At 40.7% G+C, this 15,063-nt stretch overlaps 1 protein-coding gene across 1 annotated transcript in view; it reads right to left on the bottom strand.

Annotated features, from left to right (window-relative positions):
• The window catches only part of LOC140232499 (HEAT repeat-containing protein 3-like), a 105,457-nt gene that overhangs the window by 35,081 nt on the left and 55,313 nt on the right, over positions 1-15,063 (bottom strand). The window contains exons 10-11 of the mRNA XM_072312593.1: positions 8,639-8,742; positions 6,358-6,420 (exon numbers count right to left, since the gene is read on the bottom strand). Of these exons, the coding sequence (XP_072168694.1) occupies positions 6,358-6,420; positions 8,639-8,742 (167 nt within the window). The remainder of the gene's footprint in view (positions 1-6,357; positions 6,421-8,638; positions 8,743-15,063) is intronic.

Genomic DNA, 15,063 nt, shown 5'->3' with positions numbered 1-15,063 from the left:
AAACAACGTTTTGTTATTCAATAAAGGGCTTGAGAGAATATCCTGTAATTCATTAATACAGACTTCAGTACTACTCTGTGGCGGTCTATATATAATTCCACTTACAATATTTTTGTGGCCGGGAATAACCAATTCAGCGAATAGAGTCTCTAAAGCTTCACTCATAACAGTAAGTTCTGGTTTAAGCTTATATTCAAATTTAGAGGAGATATATAAAGCTACACCGCCACCTGCCCTATCCAGCCTGCTATTAGTAATTGAACTATGATAGCCAGGAAGAGAAAACATGCCGTTGCAATAGTGAGAGGTCCATGTCTCAGTAAGTCTGACAACAGAAAAATTTTTGTTTATGTTATTTAAGAGTAAATTCAACTGATCAAAATTTTTGTTAATGCTACGGATATTTAAAGGGAGGCAGTCCTGAGATTTTCACTGTACTGATAATTAAGAAGAGTAAAAAATATAACCTTTCACCAGTTTATAAATTAAAAACTGTCTCCGTACGCGATTTTTGAAAAATAATTCCTGCAGGCGATCATGTAAGAGCCTGCAAAAAGATGCTACGTCATTGCTGCCCTACTCTCAAGTTGACAGCTGTGCCTCTAAAAACCAATTTAAGTGTTCAAATGATCAGTTGTAATGTTATCATAAAATGTGAAAATATGTGATTTTATTATTTTAAACAAAATATTTCAAGCTTGGTTATGTATAATTTATGTAAATTAATATTGTAAACATAAATTTATAAATATTTTAAAATCAAATATACCATGTACTTGACATCAAATAGGCACGGTCCTTTTCTAGCTTCTGTCCGTGTTGCATACTACTTTGCGTACAAACCACTCTCGCACGAGAATTCTTATCATACTAATGTACACAGTACTCCGTCAAGCTGAGTTTGGTGTTCAGACCAAAGATTACCTGGGCATAAGAGACTCGAATTCTTCAAAGGAAATATTGTTTCTATATCGATATTTCTGTAAGTACTCAGATATCAAACGAATATGACTTCTACTGGGCAGGGTAAAAACAGGGGACCGTAGGAATATGATTTCGCTCCACTTTGCCGGGCAGGTCCAGTCGGCACTTGCAGTGGCACTGTACCGCAGTCCAACCCCGGCTGCAGCCCCACCGTAAATGACACATACTAGTAGCTAGCCACTTTCCTTACCTCTCTAACATTTACGCTTCCTTTCCTCGGTTCTCTTCAAAGTCGATGCTTGAGGTGTTTCTGTTTTATACTCAAGTAACTCATATGAGCAAATATGGTAGGGATTGCATCTGGCTAGCTTCAGTTTTCTCGGCTTTTAAACGAGGGCCACAGCCTGCCTGTCCACGTCAAAAGTATAACTGCATGCGCGGCGACAGAGCTGCGCTGTGATAGACTGGAATGGAAGGGCAAATGCAACCTGGGTATCTACCGTAGATCTGTAGTACTGTAGTGCCGTCCACAGGTGTACTGTGCAAATATACAATACGCAATACACATATACACACACACACATACACACACACACACACACAGTACGTAAAAACAATGTCAAATACTAGTAGCCATCGCCTTTTTCATGCAACCGGGTAACAATTAGCGTACGCATAACGAGCAGAACACGGCTGGGAAGAGTTGTGCCTCGGTGATGTCGGACTCTCCGCCAAGACTTGCTCATTAGCATATTCACCACGCAGATTCACAATTTTTCAACAAAAATTTACGAGCTTATTTAGTGATTTGAAAGTTTGTTTTTGGGGGAAAGTAGTTCATTGGAGGTACCAACAACAACATATTTTTTTTTAATTCGTGAGGACTGCCTCACTTTAAGTGAAAAAGGGAAAAATCATTCGCATTTTGATTTTCACAAACGTGTTTTTCAGTTTGGTAAAAAGAAGGTGGTAAAATTGTTTCAGAACCTTCATCGATACAGTATTCAAGGGACATTGTGGTAGAATTTAGCCTTTCAGCATCTGTGTCTGCTTCCTGGCTCTGATGAATATTATGGTTATTAATATGGATAAACTCTTCTGCTTCATTTTCAATAGCACTGAATCTTAACATTGTATTATGAGATTAACAGTTAGAAATCAAAATTGATGGGAATATCTACTGAAGTTTAGACATGTCGTCTTTGCAGTGGATTACGATCGGGAAGGCCTTCTCGTTCTTCTTTACGTAGATCTTTCCATTATATGTCCAGAGGTACTTGTAGCCTGCGTCCTTCCTAGCCTTGTTCACGTTGCTCAGTAGTTCCTTGGTGGATGCCACCAGGTTCTCGTTGATGTAGATCTGGCCTCGACCCTGGTAGCCGAAGTCTTGGACGGTGACGCCCTTCATCTTTCTCCTGTTGTCATACACGGCATTCCTCGATCGCCGGTTGCTGAATCATACGATGATAGACTGTGGTCGTCGCTCTTCTCCCTCCTTTAACGCTCCAAGGCGGTGTGCGATGTCGATGTCGCTGGCAGTGATGGCGGGATTGATCCTCTGGGCTATTTGTAGAGTGATTTTCGCCGGTTCCTCTCCCTTCTTTTCCGGCACCCCACTTATTTCAAGGTTCATCCTGCGGTTGTACTGCTCACAGTCAATGACCTGGCGGCTCAGACCCCTCGACTTGTTTTTGCAGAGCTTGGTTTCTTTTTTCGAGTTCATTGTTGTCTTTCGCCAGCTTCTCCATTGTCTTCTTCATTTCCTCAAATTTTCCATCGAGAAAAGATATCAAGCTCACTATTCCCGCTTGCCCTTCTCTGACCTCCTTGACCACCGTTTCTAGCAGCGATAGCTTGTTGTTCACGAAGAACATTTTCAGTGAGCAAGGCATTCCTATGAGAATTGTCAGTGACAATGGACCCCAATTCTCCAGCAGAGAATACAAGCAGCTCACCGATGAGTGGAACATTGAACATGTGACAACAAGTCCACACTATCCAAAGAGCAATGGATTTGTGGAAAGAGCAATACAGATAGTCAAATCGACACTGGGGAAAGTGAAACTGTCTGGAGGTGATCCACATCTTGCCCTGTTGTGTTTGCGAACAACACTGATTGACAGTAGTTTGCCTTCACCAGCAGAATTACTACAGGGGAGCAAATTTCGGAGTGACCTACCCGTAAAGATGAGCAACTCATCATACCATGATGATGTCAGCGAGAAACTTCGAAATCGATAAGAGAAACAGAAACAAGACTTTGACTCGAAAGGTGTTCGAGAATTACCACCACTCTCTGTGGGCCAGAAGGTCACAATGCTTGATTATGGACCTGGAACATGGAATCCTGCAACAGTAGTTGGACAATGCCAGGAACCCAGATCATACTTTGTGCAAACTCCCAACGGAGGTGTTCTACGCCGCAACAGAAGACACCTGCGTAGTCTTGGAATGCCCCAAAAGTGCGTTCGATTTGAAGATCAACTTCCAGATGATCAGGAAGACAGCAGACTTTTACTTCCTCGAAGCAACATGACAACACGTGAAATTGACAAGCAAACTAACAAAGCTTATTGCACCAGATCAGGACACCTGATCAAGAAGCCTGATCGTCTAATCGAGCATTAGCAACTTTATACGCTGGTTTAACAGTGGTAATAACTTGGGTTAGACATTGTATATGATGAGTTTGTAAATACAGTTCTGCATTTATGGTGTTCATCCATGAGAAGTATAACTTACAGGAATTTGCTTAGTCATTGACAGGATTTGATAGAATACATTCTGTATCAGAATAAGTAATATCGATTGTACAATATTTACTATATATAACTCGCAGAATGGTCTCTCAAGCCACATATATTGCAATGTCTGACGAAAGCATTTGAAAACATCAATGAATAAACTTGCATGTTAATTTCAATTAAAACATGTATTCACACAGTAACTTTAAAAAAAAAAATGAAAAAAGTTTAAAAGAGTGAAGTTATGTCATATGTAATTATTGAAGATAGCTGTGTGCATGCTGTATTTAAAATTCTGTATATTTCCGGTAGGATTGATTGCATTCCTGCTCAAGTAAACACGTTGTGTGATACAGATTTCTCATGCCCGGTGTTAAAAGGCATCGTTACAGTTTCATTGTATATAGTTAAGATTTGCAGCTGCTGCACGAATGTTATTCCAGTACATGCATGCTAAATGTTCAGTGCTTATGACTGATATGATTGCATTTTACATGTATAATCTTATTTTGGCAAAGGTTTCGAGTTTTTTGAAATTCAATTCAAAGTTAGATATGAACGTGGTAGAAAGGCTACAAATGACGTATATTTGTGAAACGCCTCGAGTACACTCTTTTTTTTTTATATGAAAGGAGGGATATAATAATGTAATAATGTGTTGAGCACATGCGCAGTTCATGCGCATGTCATCAAGGCTACAAAATGTATATTTGTGAAACACTTCCAGTACACTCTTTTTTTTTTATGTGAAAGGAGGGATGTAACATGTAGCCTACTATCATCAAGTACATCAGAAGCTTTTGCAGCACAGAAGAATATGTCTATAGGTTTTGTGCTTTATAAATTGATATATTATTATTATTATTAATTGGGGTAACACAAGACACATAGGACAATGACCTTCGCAACCCCTTCCTCTTAGGGTGACATGTGGCAAGTGGTCATTCAATCTCTGCATCTTTTTGCAAGGAAATGAAATTTTATTTTTCAACACTTGGACCTACTGCCAACATGCTACCCCAAGAATCCAATCTGGCCACCACTGCCACTGTCACTAAAAGTAGTGATATAAAACATGCCTTGGCTCTACAAATTTTTGATTTGGATTCCAATTTAAAAAAAAACAAGAGACCCGCGGGTATAGCGCTCACCTGAGTATCACAAGTTCACCTTTTACGCAGTCACTAATCTAAATTATTCACAGCTAAAATTTGACCAGGCATTCTCAAGTAGAAGATGAAAATGTACAATAAGGGCCCAAATTTTTTATTCCTTAATGTGGGGGGATTGGGGCCCCCTGGGGCCCTCTGGGTGTGGCATGGTGCCCATTTTGATAAATTGAGATCCTGACCCCTAGGGATGCTACCTGCCAAGTTTGACAAAAATCCATCATGAGGTTTTCAGGAAGAAGATGAAAATGTACAATTCAGGCCCCCATTTGGACCTTCCCACCCCCCCCCCCCCCCCCAAAGAGGGGCACCCCTGGATCTGCTATGAACAAACTTGAAACTACAGTCATTAATGTACTCACTCATAGTATTATCTAAGCTCTAGAACTTCTGATTCTAGAGAAGATTTTTAAAGATTCCTTCATTTTGGGGGGTTTGGGCCCCCTGAGGGCCCCCTGGTTGGGGCATGGTGCCCATTTTAACAAATTGAGATCCTAACCCCCTAGGGATGCTACCTGCCAAGTTTGGTGAAAATGGGTCAAGGGGTTCTCAAGAAGAAGATGAAAATGTACAATTTAGGCCCCATTAGGACCCCTCCCCACCCCCTCCCCTGGGTCCCAAGGGGGGCACCCCTGATTCTGCCATGAACAAACTTGAAACTACAGTCATCAATGTACTAACTCATAGTATTAACTTAGCTCTATCACTTCTGGTTCTAGAGAAGAAGATTTTTACAGATTCCTTAATTTTGGGGGGTTTGGGCCCCCCTGGGGGCCCCCTGGGTGGGGCATGGTGCCTATTTTAACAAATTGAGTTCTTAACCCCCTAGGGATGCTACCTGCCAAGTTTGATGAAAATCGGTCTCGGGGTTTTCAAGAAGAAGATAAAAATGTAAAGGTTTACGCACGACGCACGACGGACGACGCACGCCGGACGAAGGGCGATCGCAATAGCTCACTTGAGCCTTTGGCTCAGGTGAGCTAAAAATGCTCTGCCTAGTAATCAGTCTTTAAAGATTCAGCAGAAGGCACTGATGAGAAACTTCTTCTAGTGATAGTAGTAGTAGTAGTAGTAATAATGATAATAATAATAATGATAATAATCATAATCGTAATCGTAATTGCAATCGCAACCGCAACCGTAACCGTAACCATAATCATAATCATAATCATAATGATAACAAGTAATTTCTTATACAGCGCTATATCTAGTTACAAACTACTCAGAGTGCTTGCTGCTCTTTCCAGATAAAGAATGAGACATGTCACGATTGATTAAAATCCAACTGAGAATTCTTCAGGTAAAAATGTCAAAATTTTATGGACAACAATCTGGCCCCATTTGGATCATACCCTGCTTTGGTTACAACTAAATAAGAATTATTCCTTCTATATGAGAGGATACTCCATGCAAATGTTCACAATTTCTATATCAAATAACAGTCAAAGTGGCACAAATTTAATGCATTCCTGACAATCAAATACTTCTCCTTGCATACACATTTGTGGTAATACAGATACCTTGCTGGGTAAGCTATGATTGATGAGGGCACTGTGAATTTCAGCAGACAGGCACAAAGGAGACTGGAATGGGGAAAAAATAGGAAAAGTACATTAAATGGTGTTGTTTAATATTTTGTGAAATAGTATTGATATCATATACTGTAAATTCTCATGTGTACAGCACATCCTTTTTTAGGTGATACGCTATCAGCTAGACTTGGCTAGGCCCTGTTGTAGAAAAATGCATAAAAACTAGCAATTGCTTGTGCTAGCATTTTGCTTGAATCCGTATGCATAGAAGCAAGCAACTGCTTGTGAGTTGAAGCATTTGTTAGTAAGCACAAGCAATTGCTTGCTGCCTACAAGTAAATGCTTAGAGACCAAGCATTTGCTTAAAAATGTATGCATAAAACAGACCTTTTGCTTGTTCTTGCTAGCAATTGCTTACAATTTTCTTAGCTATGTAAAACGAGCATTTTCGTATTCATGAAAGAAAGACCAAACTTGTGCAGGAGTGGTATAAGACCCCGTTTTACAGTGTGGGGCTGGGCCGAGCCGCGGCCGAGCCGCGGCCGAGCCCCGCAATTTTGTCCGTTTATACTGCCGGGCTCGGCCGCGCTTTTAATTCAAACCTTACAATATTTTGTCGTAGTGGCGCTCTGCTTGTAAACAAACGCAATTTGGTATAGTCTGGTTTTCAGACCTTTTGCCAACTGGATTCCGTGGTGATGAAGTCGCCGTTCGGGCAAAGGCCTTTGCCGAAGGAAAAATCCTTTGCAGGACAAAATCACCTTAAACTATACTAGTTTTCGACATTGAGGGGGTTAATATCCTGAATAGCGAAATAGTACGGGCAGAGGGTTTGGAAGCCAGCCTAAAATTGGCCGCGCATTTGGCCCAGTTTGCGTTTACACTGAGAAAAGGCCGGGCTCGGCCGCAGCTAGACCACCTCCAGAGCGTGGCCAAATGCGCAGCCAATTTTGGCCCCGCATTTGGCCTTTTGCGCATTTACACTGAAATGAAGGCGGGTTCGGCCGCGGCTCGGCCGCGGCCGAGCCCAGCCCCGCTTCAGTGTAAACGCGCAAAAGGCCAAATGCGAGGCCAAAATTGGCCTCGCATTTGGCCTCGCTCTGGAGGTGGTCTCGGCCGCGGCCGAGCCGCGGCCGAGCCCTGCCTCTTCTTGGTGTAAACGCAAACTGGGCCAAATGCGCGGCCAATTGCGCGGCCAATTTTAGTCTGGCTTCCAAACCCTCTGCCTGTATCTTTCGCTATTCAGGATATTAACCCCCTCAACGTCGAAAACTAGTATAGTTTAAGGTGGTTTTGTCCTGCAAAGGATTTTTTCCTTCGGCAAAGGCCTTAGCCCGAACGGCGATCTTCGTCGCCACGGAATTCATTTGGCAAAGGGTCTGAAAACCAGACTATACCAAATTGCGTTTGTTTACAAGTAGAGCGCCACTACGACAAAATATTGAAAGGTTTGAATCAAAAGCGCAACCGAGCCCAGCAGTGTAAACGGACAAAATTGCGAGGCTCGGCCGCGCAATTGAGGCCGGACTCGGCCGCGGCCGAGCCCGGCCCCGCACTGTAAACGGGGTCCAAGTCTATAAGAAATTCCTCCTAAGTTTGGTAAAAAAATTTTCGTTCAAACAACAGGAATGTCCAGTGGTTAGCATGCAAAATGTGATGAGAAACAGGTAGGATGTCTGACATCTGTGGAGAGCAGGGATACCTCTCTCCAGGTGCAACCTGGCAGATCCTTCTATAAGCAGTGATGGGAATCAGCCAGTACATGTATGTGTATGTGTGTGTGTGTGTGTGTGCATTTATGAGTGTCATTTCTTAGCTCTTCTGCTATGTCAAGAAATGTTTCCACACACACACACAGCCTTTCAGTTACATGCTGTCACATCCGCATTTGTTCTTGTGTTCGCACAGGCATGATGTCCCTTTTGTTGAAAATGCAGGCAATTTTGTGCAGGGCAAGCAAAAGGTATAAGCACGAGCAAAAGTTATGCATATGGATTTAAGCAATTGCTTGAATTTGATCTTTTGCTTGACAAGCTTGTGCTTGTGCTTGAAGCAATTGTTTGCAAGCAACTGCTACCTTTTATGCATACGGCCCAGTGCCATGCAGTAACCATAATATTAGTAAATTGGTAATAACATGTGTATACCCCCAGCATGATATGCTAGAAAGTGATGTATTTGAGCATATCTCTCTTATCCGGCCAAATCCATTATCCAGAGGCCCATCTGTCTCGATGTGGCTGGATAATTGAGGTCCTACTGTATTTACCATAATGGGATCTGGAACTTCTTTTGATGATTCATCCTGGATGTCATCACTGCCACTGCTACTGCTACTACTGGAATCCATATCCTCCCAATCACCATCATCATCTGCCAATGGAGATACACATGTAAGAAATCAGTGCTTATTGTAAACTTCTGCTAGTGATTTACAATAACCATTAATGCATTCTATTACCAAAGGTGGTATTCTGATGTTTTAACAAAGTGTGTAATTATAACTTCATAATTTGAATTAGCCCCTGAATCATGCACAAAATTGCTACTCAGAGGACTTAATTAGCATGTGGTTAAGTCCCCTACTCTGGGTTCCTCCCATCTAATTGCTATTCCATCCATAAGCATTGTTAAAAGCTAAAATGATATTTATGCACACAATATTCCCTCAATGCACACTCCTCCTACCCCCTGTAATTGCAACCAAAGAACTCTGTGCGCACACTCCGGTCTTCGATTACAACCCTTCACCTATACATGAGAAGATCTCATCCTCTTTGCTCACATAAAAGGACAAAACTCCTCAAAGTTTGCCTAATGTACAAGTTGTATATATATTTTTTTGTCTGAATTCTACAGCTCTCATGACAATAAGATCCAGTAGCTCCTTCATTACCAAAGACGGTAAGCATCGTCATGGCGAGAAAAAAAAAAAAAAGCTGTACCAGGGGTACTCACTGACACTCTTTGGAATCATTAAGTTTTTGATAAATTTTCACTTCTAATTGCACACTCAGAATACTGATTTGTCATTAACTCTGTAATTCAGTCCTGTCAGAGGTGCACACGCATTGATACGCTCAAGCAGACAAGACTTTCCTGCCAAAAAGCTTGTTGTCATGGTAGTTAATACACCCCCACTGAATTAAGTTCTCAAAATACCCATATGCCAATTAAGTAGTAATCATATGCTAATTAACCTCTCAAAATATGGCCCTAAAAGCAGAAGTAACCCTTGAAATTCTACATTTTAAATCTAGCTTTAAAATCTCATTAAAACAAAATATAAATTTTTTCATCGTAGTGATATTGCCAGCCAAGTTTGGTGAAAATTTGACTATGCAGTTCAGGCAGACAAAATTCTTTTAAGGACGTTCCTCAGTTAAAGTGAAGTTCGTGTGATTTTCTTCAAACTTTCCATACCGTAACTTTGACCCATCCGAAGCCCAAATATGTAAATAAAACCATAGGTCCATGTGCTTGTTTTTCTTCTACGGGACTTTGAAGAATATGACTAATCTGCCGTCCTGTACCAAAATGATAGCGTTACAGGATCAAGACCATGATTGGCAACAAAATCTGCAATGATAAACTTAAATCTCCATAATTCTTTCAAAATCCACGTTATTTTCTTCAAATTTGCAAGAATTGAAGAAAAGGTACCATAAACGAGGAAAAGGTTTTGAAGTTAGGGTCTACACTATCATTCTTGAGCAAGCAGCGCCCGCATGCGGCAGAAAACACCGAAATCTCTCAAATCCTTCTCATCAACGTTTTCTGTTAGGGGTGAGCTAAAGGACAAGGTTCATAAGACTTATGCTGTACATTCAAAACCCATGTCATTTTCACGAAACTTGACCAAATTGTAGAAGAAGGCTTACTAATTCCAGAAAAACAATAAGAAGTGGGGTTTCTTGTGCTCATTTTTGTGCTAGCAGCGCCCCATGCGACATATATCATCGTAAGTCCCCCAAATCTGGTCAGGAACCTATGCAGGGATGCCCCGACAGGATGGGTTCATAAAACTTATGCTGTATATTTAAAACCCATGTCATTTTCATGAAACTTGACCAAATTGAAGAAGGCTTACTTATTCCAGAAAAACAATAAAAAGTGGGGGTTCATGTGCTCCTTTTTGTGGTAGCAGCACCCCCATGCGACATATATCATCGTAAGTCCCCCAAATCTGGTCAGGAACCTATGCAGGCATGCCCTGACAGGATGGGTTCATAAAACTTATGCTGTACATTTAAAACCCATGTCATTTTCTCGAAACTTGACCAAATTGTAGAAGAAGGCTTACTTATTCCAGAAAAAAAATGAAAAGTGGCAGTTCATGTGCTCGTTTTTGTGCTAGCAGCGCCCACATGCGACATATATCATCGTAAGTCCCCCAAATTTGGTCAGGAAAGTATGCAGGCATACCCTGACAGGATGAGTTCATAAAACTTATGCTGTACATTTAAAACCCATGTCATTTTCTCGAAACTTGACCAAATTGTAGAAGAAGGCTTACTTATTCCAGAAAAACAATGAAAAGTGGCGGTTCATGTGCTCGTTTTTGTGCTAGCAGCGCCCCCATGAGACATATATCATCGTAATTCCCCCAAATCTGGTCAGGAACCTGTGCAGGGATGCCCTGACAGGGTGGGTTCATAAAACTATATGCTGTACATTCAAAGCCCATGTCATCATCACAAAACTTGATCAAATTGTAGGAGAAGGCTTACTTATTCCAAAAAAACAATAGAAAGTGGGGGTTCATGTGCTAGTTCTTATGCTGGCAGCACCCCCATATGATAGAAATCATCCTAGGATCCCAAAATCTGGTCAGGAACCTGTCGTGGGTGCCCTGATTAGGTGGGGTTCATGAATGTCATGCTGTACATTCAAAACCTATGTCATTTTTACGAAACTTTATCAAATTGTAGAAGGGTTACTTAGTGCAGAACAATTGTAAAAATGGGGGGTTCATGTGCTCGTTTTAGTGCTAGCAGAGCCTCCTTGCGACAGAAATTATCGTAAGACCCCAAAATCTGGCTATGAACCAATGCAGGGATATACATACCCTGCTAGGATACTCAAAACCCCATTTTCTTTTTTTTTTTTTTGAAACAACAAAAAAGTGTCACAATTGCAGTGATATGGTGCACTGAAAAAATATTCAGAAAGGAAGGTCCATGTGAGTTTTTGTTATGATTTCCCTTACACAGCCATAATGATATGATGTGGACGCAAGCATGGAAAACTCCACATTGACATGCTTGTTTGTTTTACCCACTTGCTGTAACCATGTGCAGAAAGTGATCGTTGGGGAAGAAGAATAAATATACGGAAATGGGAGTTTTGACATTACTCTGACGGTCCTCCAAAGGAAAAACAAATCTTAATAAATAAATGACATTGATTGTAGATTGCATGTGTTGGTTTTTTGCAGTGGTTGGTAAAGTGCGTGTTGTGAACTATGGAGATGTACCTTGAGTACCTCCCCCCCCCCCCCCCCCCCGGAAAAAAAAAATAATCCTTCAATTCTCCTTTTGTTGCACCAGATTTGGTAATCAAAAATTAATATCTGAATGGTGAAAGTGATAAATACTTGCTTGATAATACTTTCATGACTTTTTATTTTTGTAACCAGAAATAAAAAAAACTAGAAATGTCGCTATGGCGACTGGTATGCCTCCGCCATAATGCATGATTCTCCTAATAGGTCTATAGTACATGTGGACAATGTGTGATTACATTTTCACAAAATTGGCAAAATAATTAAAATGACAAGGTTGTCACAAATGTGTTGAATGTTCACCTTCCTTGACCTACACTATAGGTCTAATTGGATGAATAGGAGAGCATGCATTTGGGAATTTAAGGACTTTAACTTGACTTTAACCCATTCATAAGTTTATGCATTGAGTAATTTTCAAGGTATGGAGAAAAAGTACAATTTCTGTATTGAATAGTAAATTGTTACCATTTTCATCTGGCCTTTGACCCTAAAATTCATAAGATAATCACTGTCAGGCAGAACATGCATAAATATGTAGTAAGTTTCAAGATAACTTGAGCCACTTCCAAGATATGGAGGAAAAAGTTAGTTCAGCACTTTCAATTGATCTTTGACCATTTGACCTTCGAGGCAAAAAAAGAAAAAAAAAAAGAAACTTCCCAGAGAATCTCTATTGGGTTATACATGCATACACCAAGTGTTAAAAAAAAAAAAAATCCTGCTGGCATTGAATAAATATAAGGGAAATACAGTGCACTCCCGTTATAACGAACACGGTTATAACGAAATTCCGGTTACAACGAAATAAAATTTAGGGCCGCAACATTATCAACTCTATGTATTTTTATTATTTATTCATTCGGTTATAACGAAATTTCGGTATAACGAAAGAAAACTGCCGGTCCCGAGGACTTCGTTATAACGGGAGTCCACTGTAGTAAAATTTTCAAGTGTTGCCCTTGACCTTTAACCCCCTGACCTTTGACCCCATGAACCCTAAATTCTCTAGATAATCACTGCCAGTCAGTACATGTATATACACTATGTTCCATGAGGATACCTTGAACAATATCCAAGGTACAGAGAAAAAAATGAAATTTTAATATTTTCACTTGACATTTGACCTTTGACCACATGACCCCAAACTTTCACCAGAGAATCTTAATTGCGTAATACATGTATACACATGTCAAGAAAATATCTTCAGGCATTGCGTAGATATGGTGGAAATAGTGAAATTTTACATATTTGACCTTGACCTTTTGACCTTTGACCTTGAGCATGTGCACCCAAAAGTTGATAGGTACAACTTCACCCCCTAATACACATACATGCCAAGTTTCATTAGGATACCTCAAAAGGTTTTTTAGTTACGCTGTCCACAAAATTCATTACAGACGGACGGACGGACAACCCAAAAACATAATGCCTCCGGCACCACTTCGTGGTGGAGGCATAAAAAAATTTTGAATTAATAATGACAAGCTTAGATCTAATCTAGATTTTAACAGAGATACTCAGATTATTTTAGTTGTTAGACCTAAAGATGAAATGTGTGTCATATGTTTGTTGTATTGTTGTTGTTGTTGTTTTTAACACCTAGTATAGTAGACTAGTAGTCTCTGACTAGGGCCTATAGGCCCTAGGTACCTTGGCACTCGACTTTACCATGTTGATGAACAGATAATGAACTGCATGTCACAAAACAGATCTATGAATTGATAATGACACACCTGAATTCCACTTCCGAGCTTCCCGATTCCGTCGATCAGTGTTGTGCTACCATGACCATGTATATTATGCGGCTCGGACTGCTGAACTTTGCGTAGTACGTACAGATTGTAACGCATACAGTCAGCACGCAAGCCGAGCGAGGCCGCCCAGCGCGGCCGCGGTGGGGAGTTGTCGGGTATCCGTACGTACCACACTCTAGCTCGCTAATAGCAGCTGCTCAGCTACAATGTAAGCTAGCTCAGCTCATCACTCGTGCGTGCGCTTCTACGCTCTTTGTTACGTCACTGCCAACTTGCGCAGCTAGGATGCGCACAAATTCAACTGAGGAACGTCCTTAAATGGCCCTAAATCTGGTCCCCATGCATGCATGGGGGGGGGGGGGGGGGAGGGAGGTACCCCCTGGATCTACCATGAACAAACTTGGAACCATAGTCACCACTGTACTTATTCAAAGCAATAACTTACAGTAGTAGCTCTATCATTACTGGTTCCAGTGAAGAAGATTTTTAAAGATTCCCTATTTCTGGGAATTGGCCCTCCCCCACAGCCCCCAAATGGAGCATGGCACCCATTTGTTCAAGTATAGATTCTATCATCCTAGTTAAAGGGATCATATAGTTTTGGTTGAGACCTGATTTCACGTTTCTAACATTTTTTTGTGAGATAATGAGAAACCTCTTACGACATATGAATTCAAAGAGCATGTAATTCTATGAGGAATTCAACATTTATTTGATGAAAATTGGTTTTGAAATGGCCGAGATATCCAAAAAAGACCGATTCTAATAAAGTGTGGGACCTACACTTATTATGATCACTTTGTTTTGCTTTGTTTTTGGATGTTTCAGTCATTCCAAACCCGATTTTCATCAAATAAACTTTGAATTCCTCTTAAAATGGTATGCTCTGTACTATATCATGTGTTTTCTTGGTATCTCACAAAAAGTTAAAAGCCTAATTCTCAGCTCCACCAATACTGTACCATCCCTTTGATATACTTGGCAAGCTATACAAAAATCTCAGGATGGCTTTTTAAAAAGATGATAAATATGTGGTTCCCGCCTCAAGGGGGGCACCCCCGGATCTGTCATACAATTTGATACAAATACTTGAAACTGTACAGTCACCAATGTACCCACCCAAGGCATTATCTTTGCTCTATTAAAGCTGCTTAAAGCTGATTCAAGCTTCATTTTTCACGGAACTGCCCCTATCTAAATATTGGAAAGAAAGCACACACTCTGGGAATGTGTGTACTGAGAAAAGAGGCTCTGAAGTACAGGGTCTAATCAAGCACTTAATCTTACCAAGCCCTGCAAGCTGTGTAATGAATAGGACAAAAGAAAGGATGTATATTCACCATAGCAACAACAATGAAGAAATTTTCAGATCAAGCTGAAATTCAGCACGCTCTTATCACATTTTCTATTCATTACCAATGCCAACTGTCAACT

The sequence above is a fragment of the Diadema setosum genome, chromosome 9 (assembly GCF_964275005.1).
Source record: "Diadema setosum chromosome 9, eeDiaSeto1, whole genome shotgun sequence".
NCBI classification, from domain to species: Eukaryota; Metazoa; Echinodermata; class Echinoidea; order Diadematoida; family Diadematidae; genus Diadema; species Diadema setosum.
This window is presented reverse-complemented; position numbering and strand designations above follow the sequence as displayed.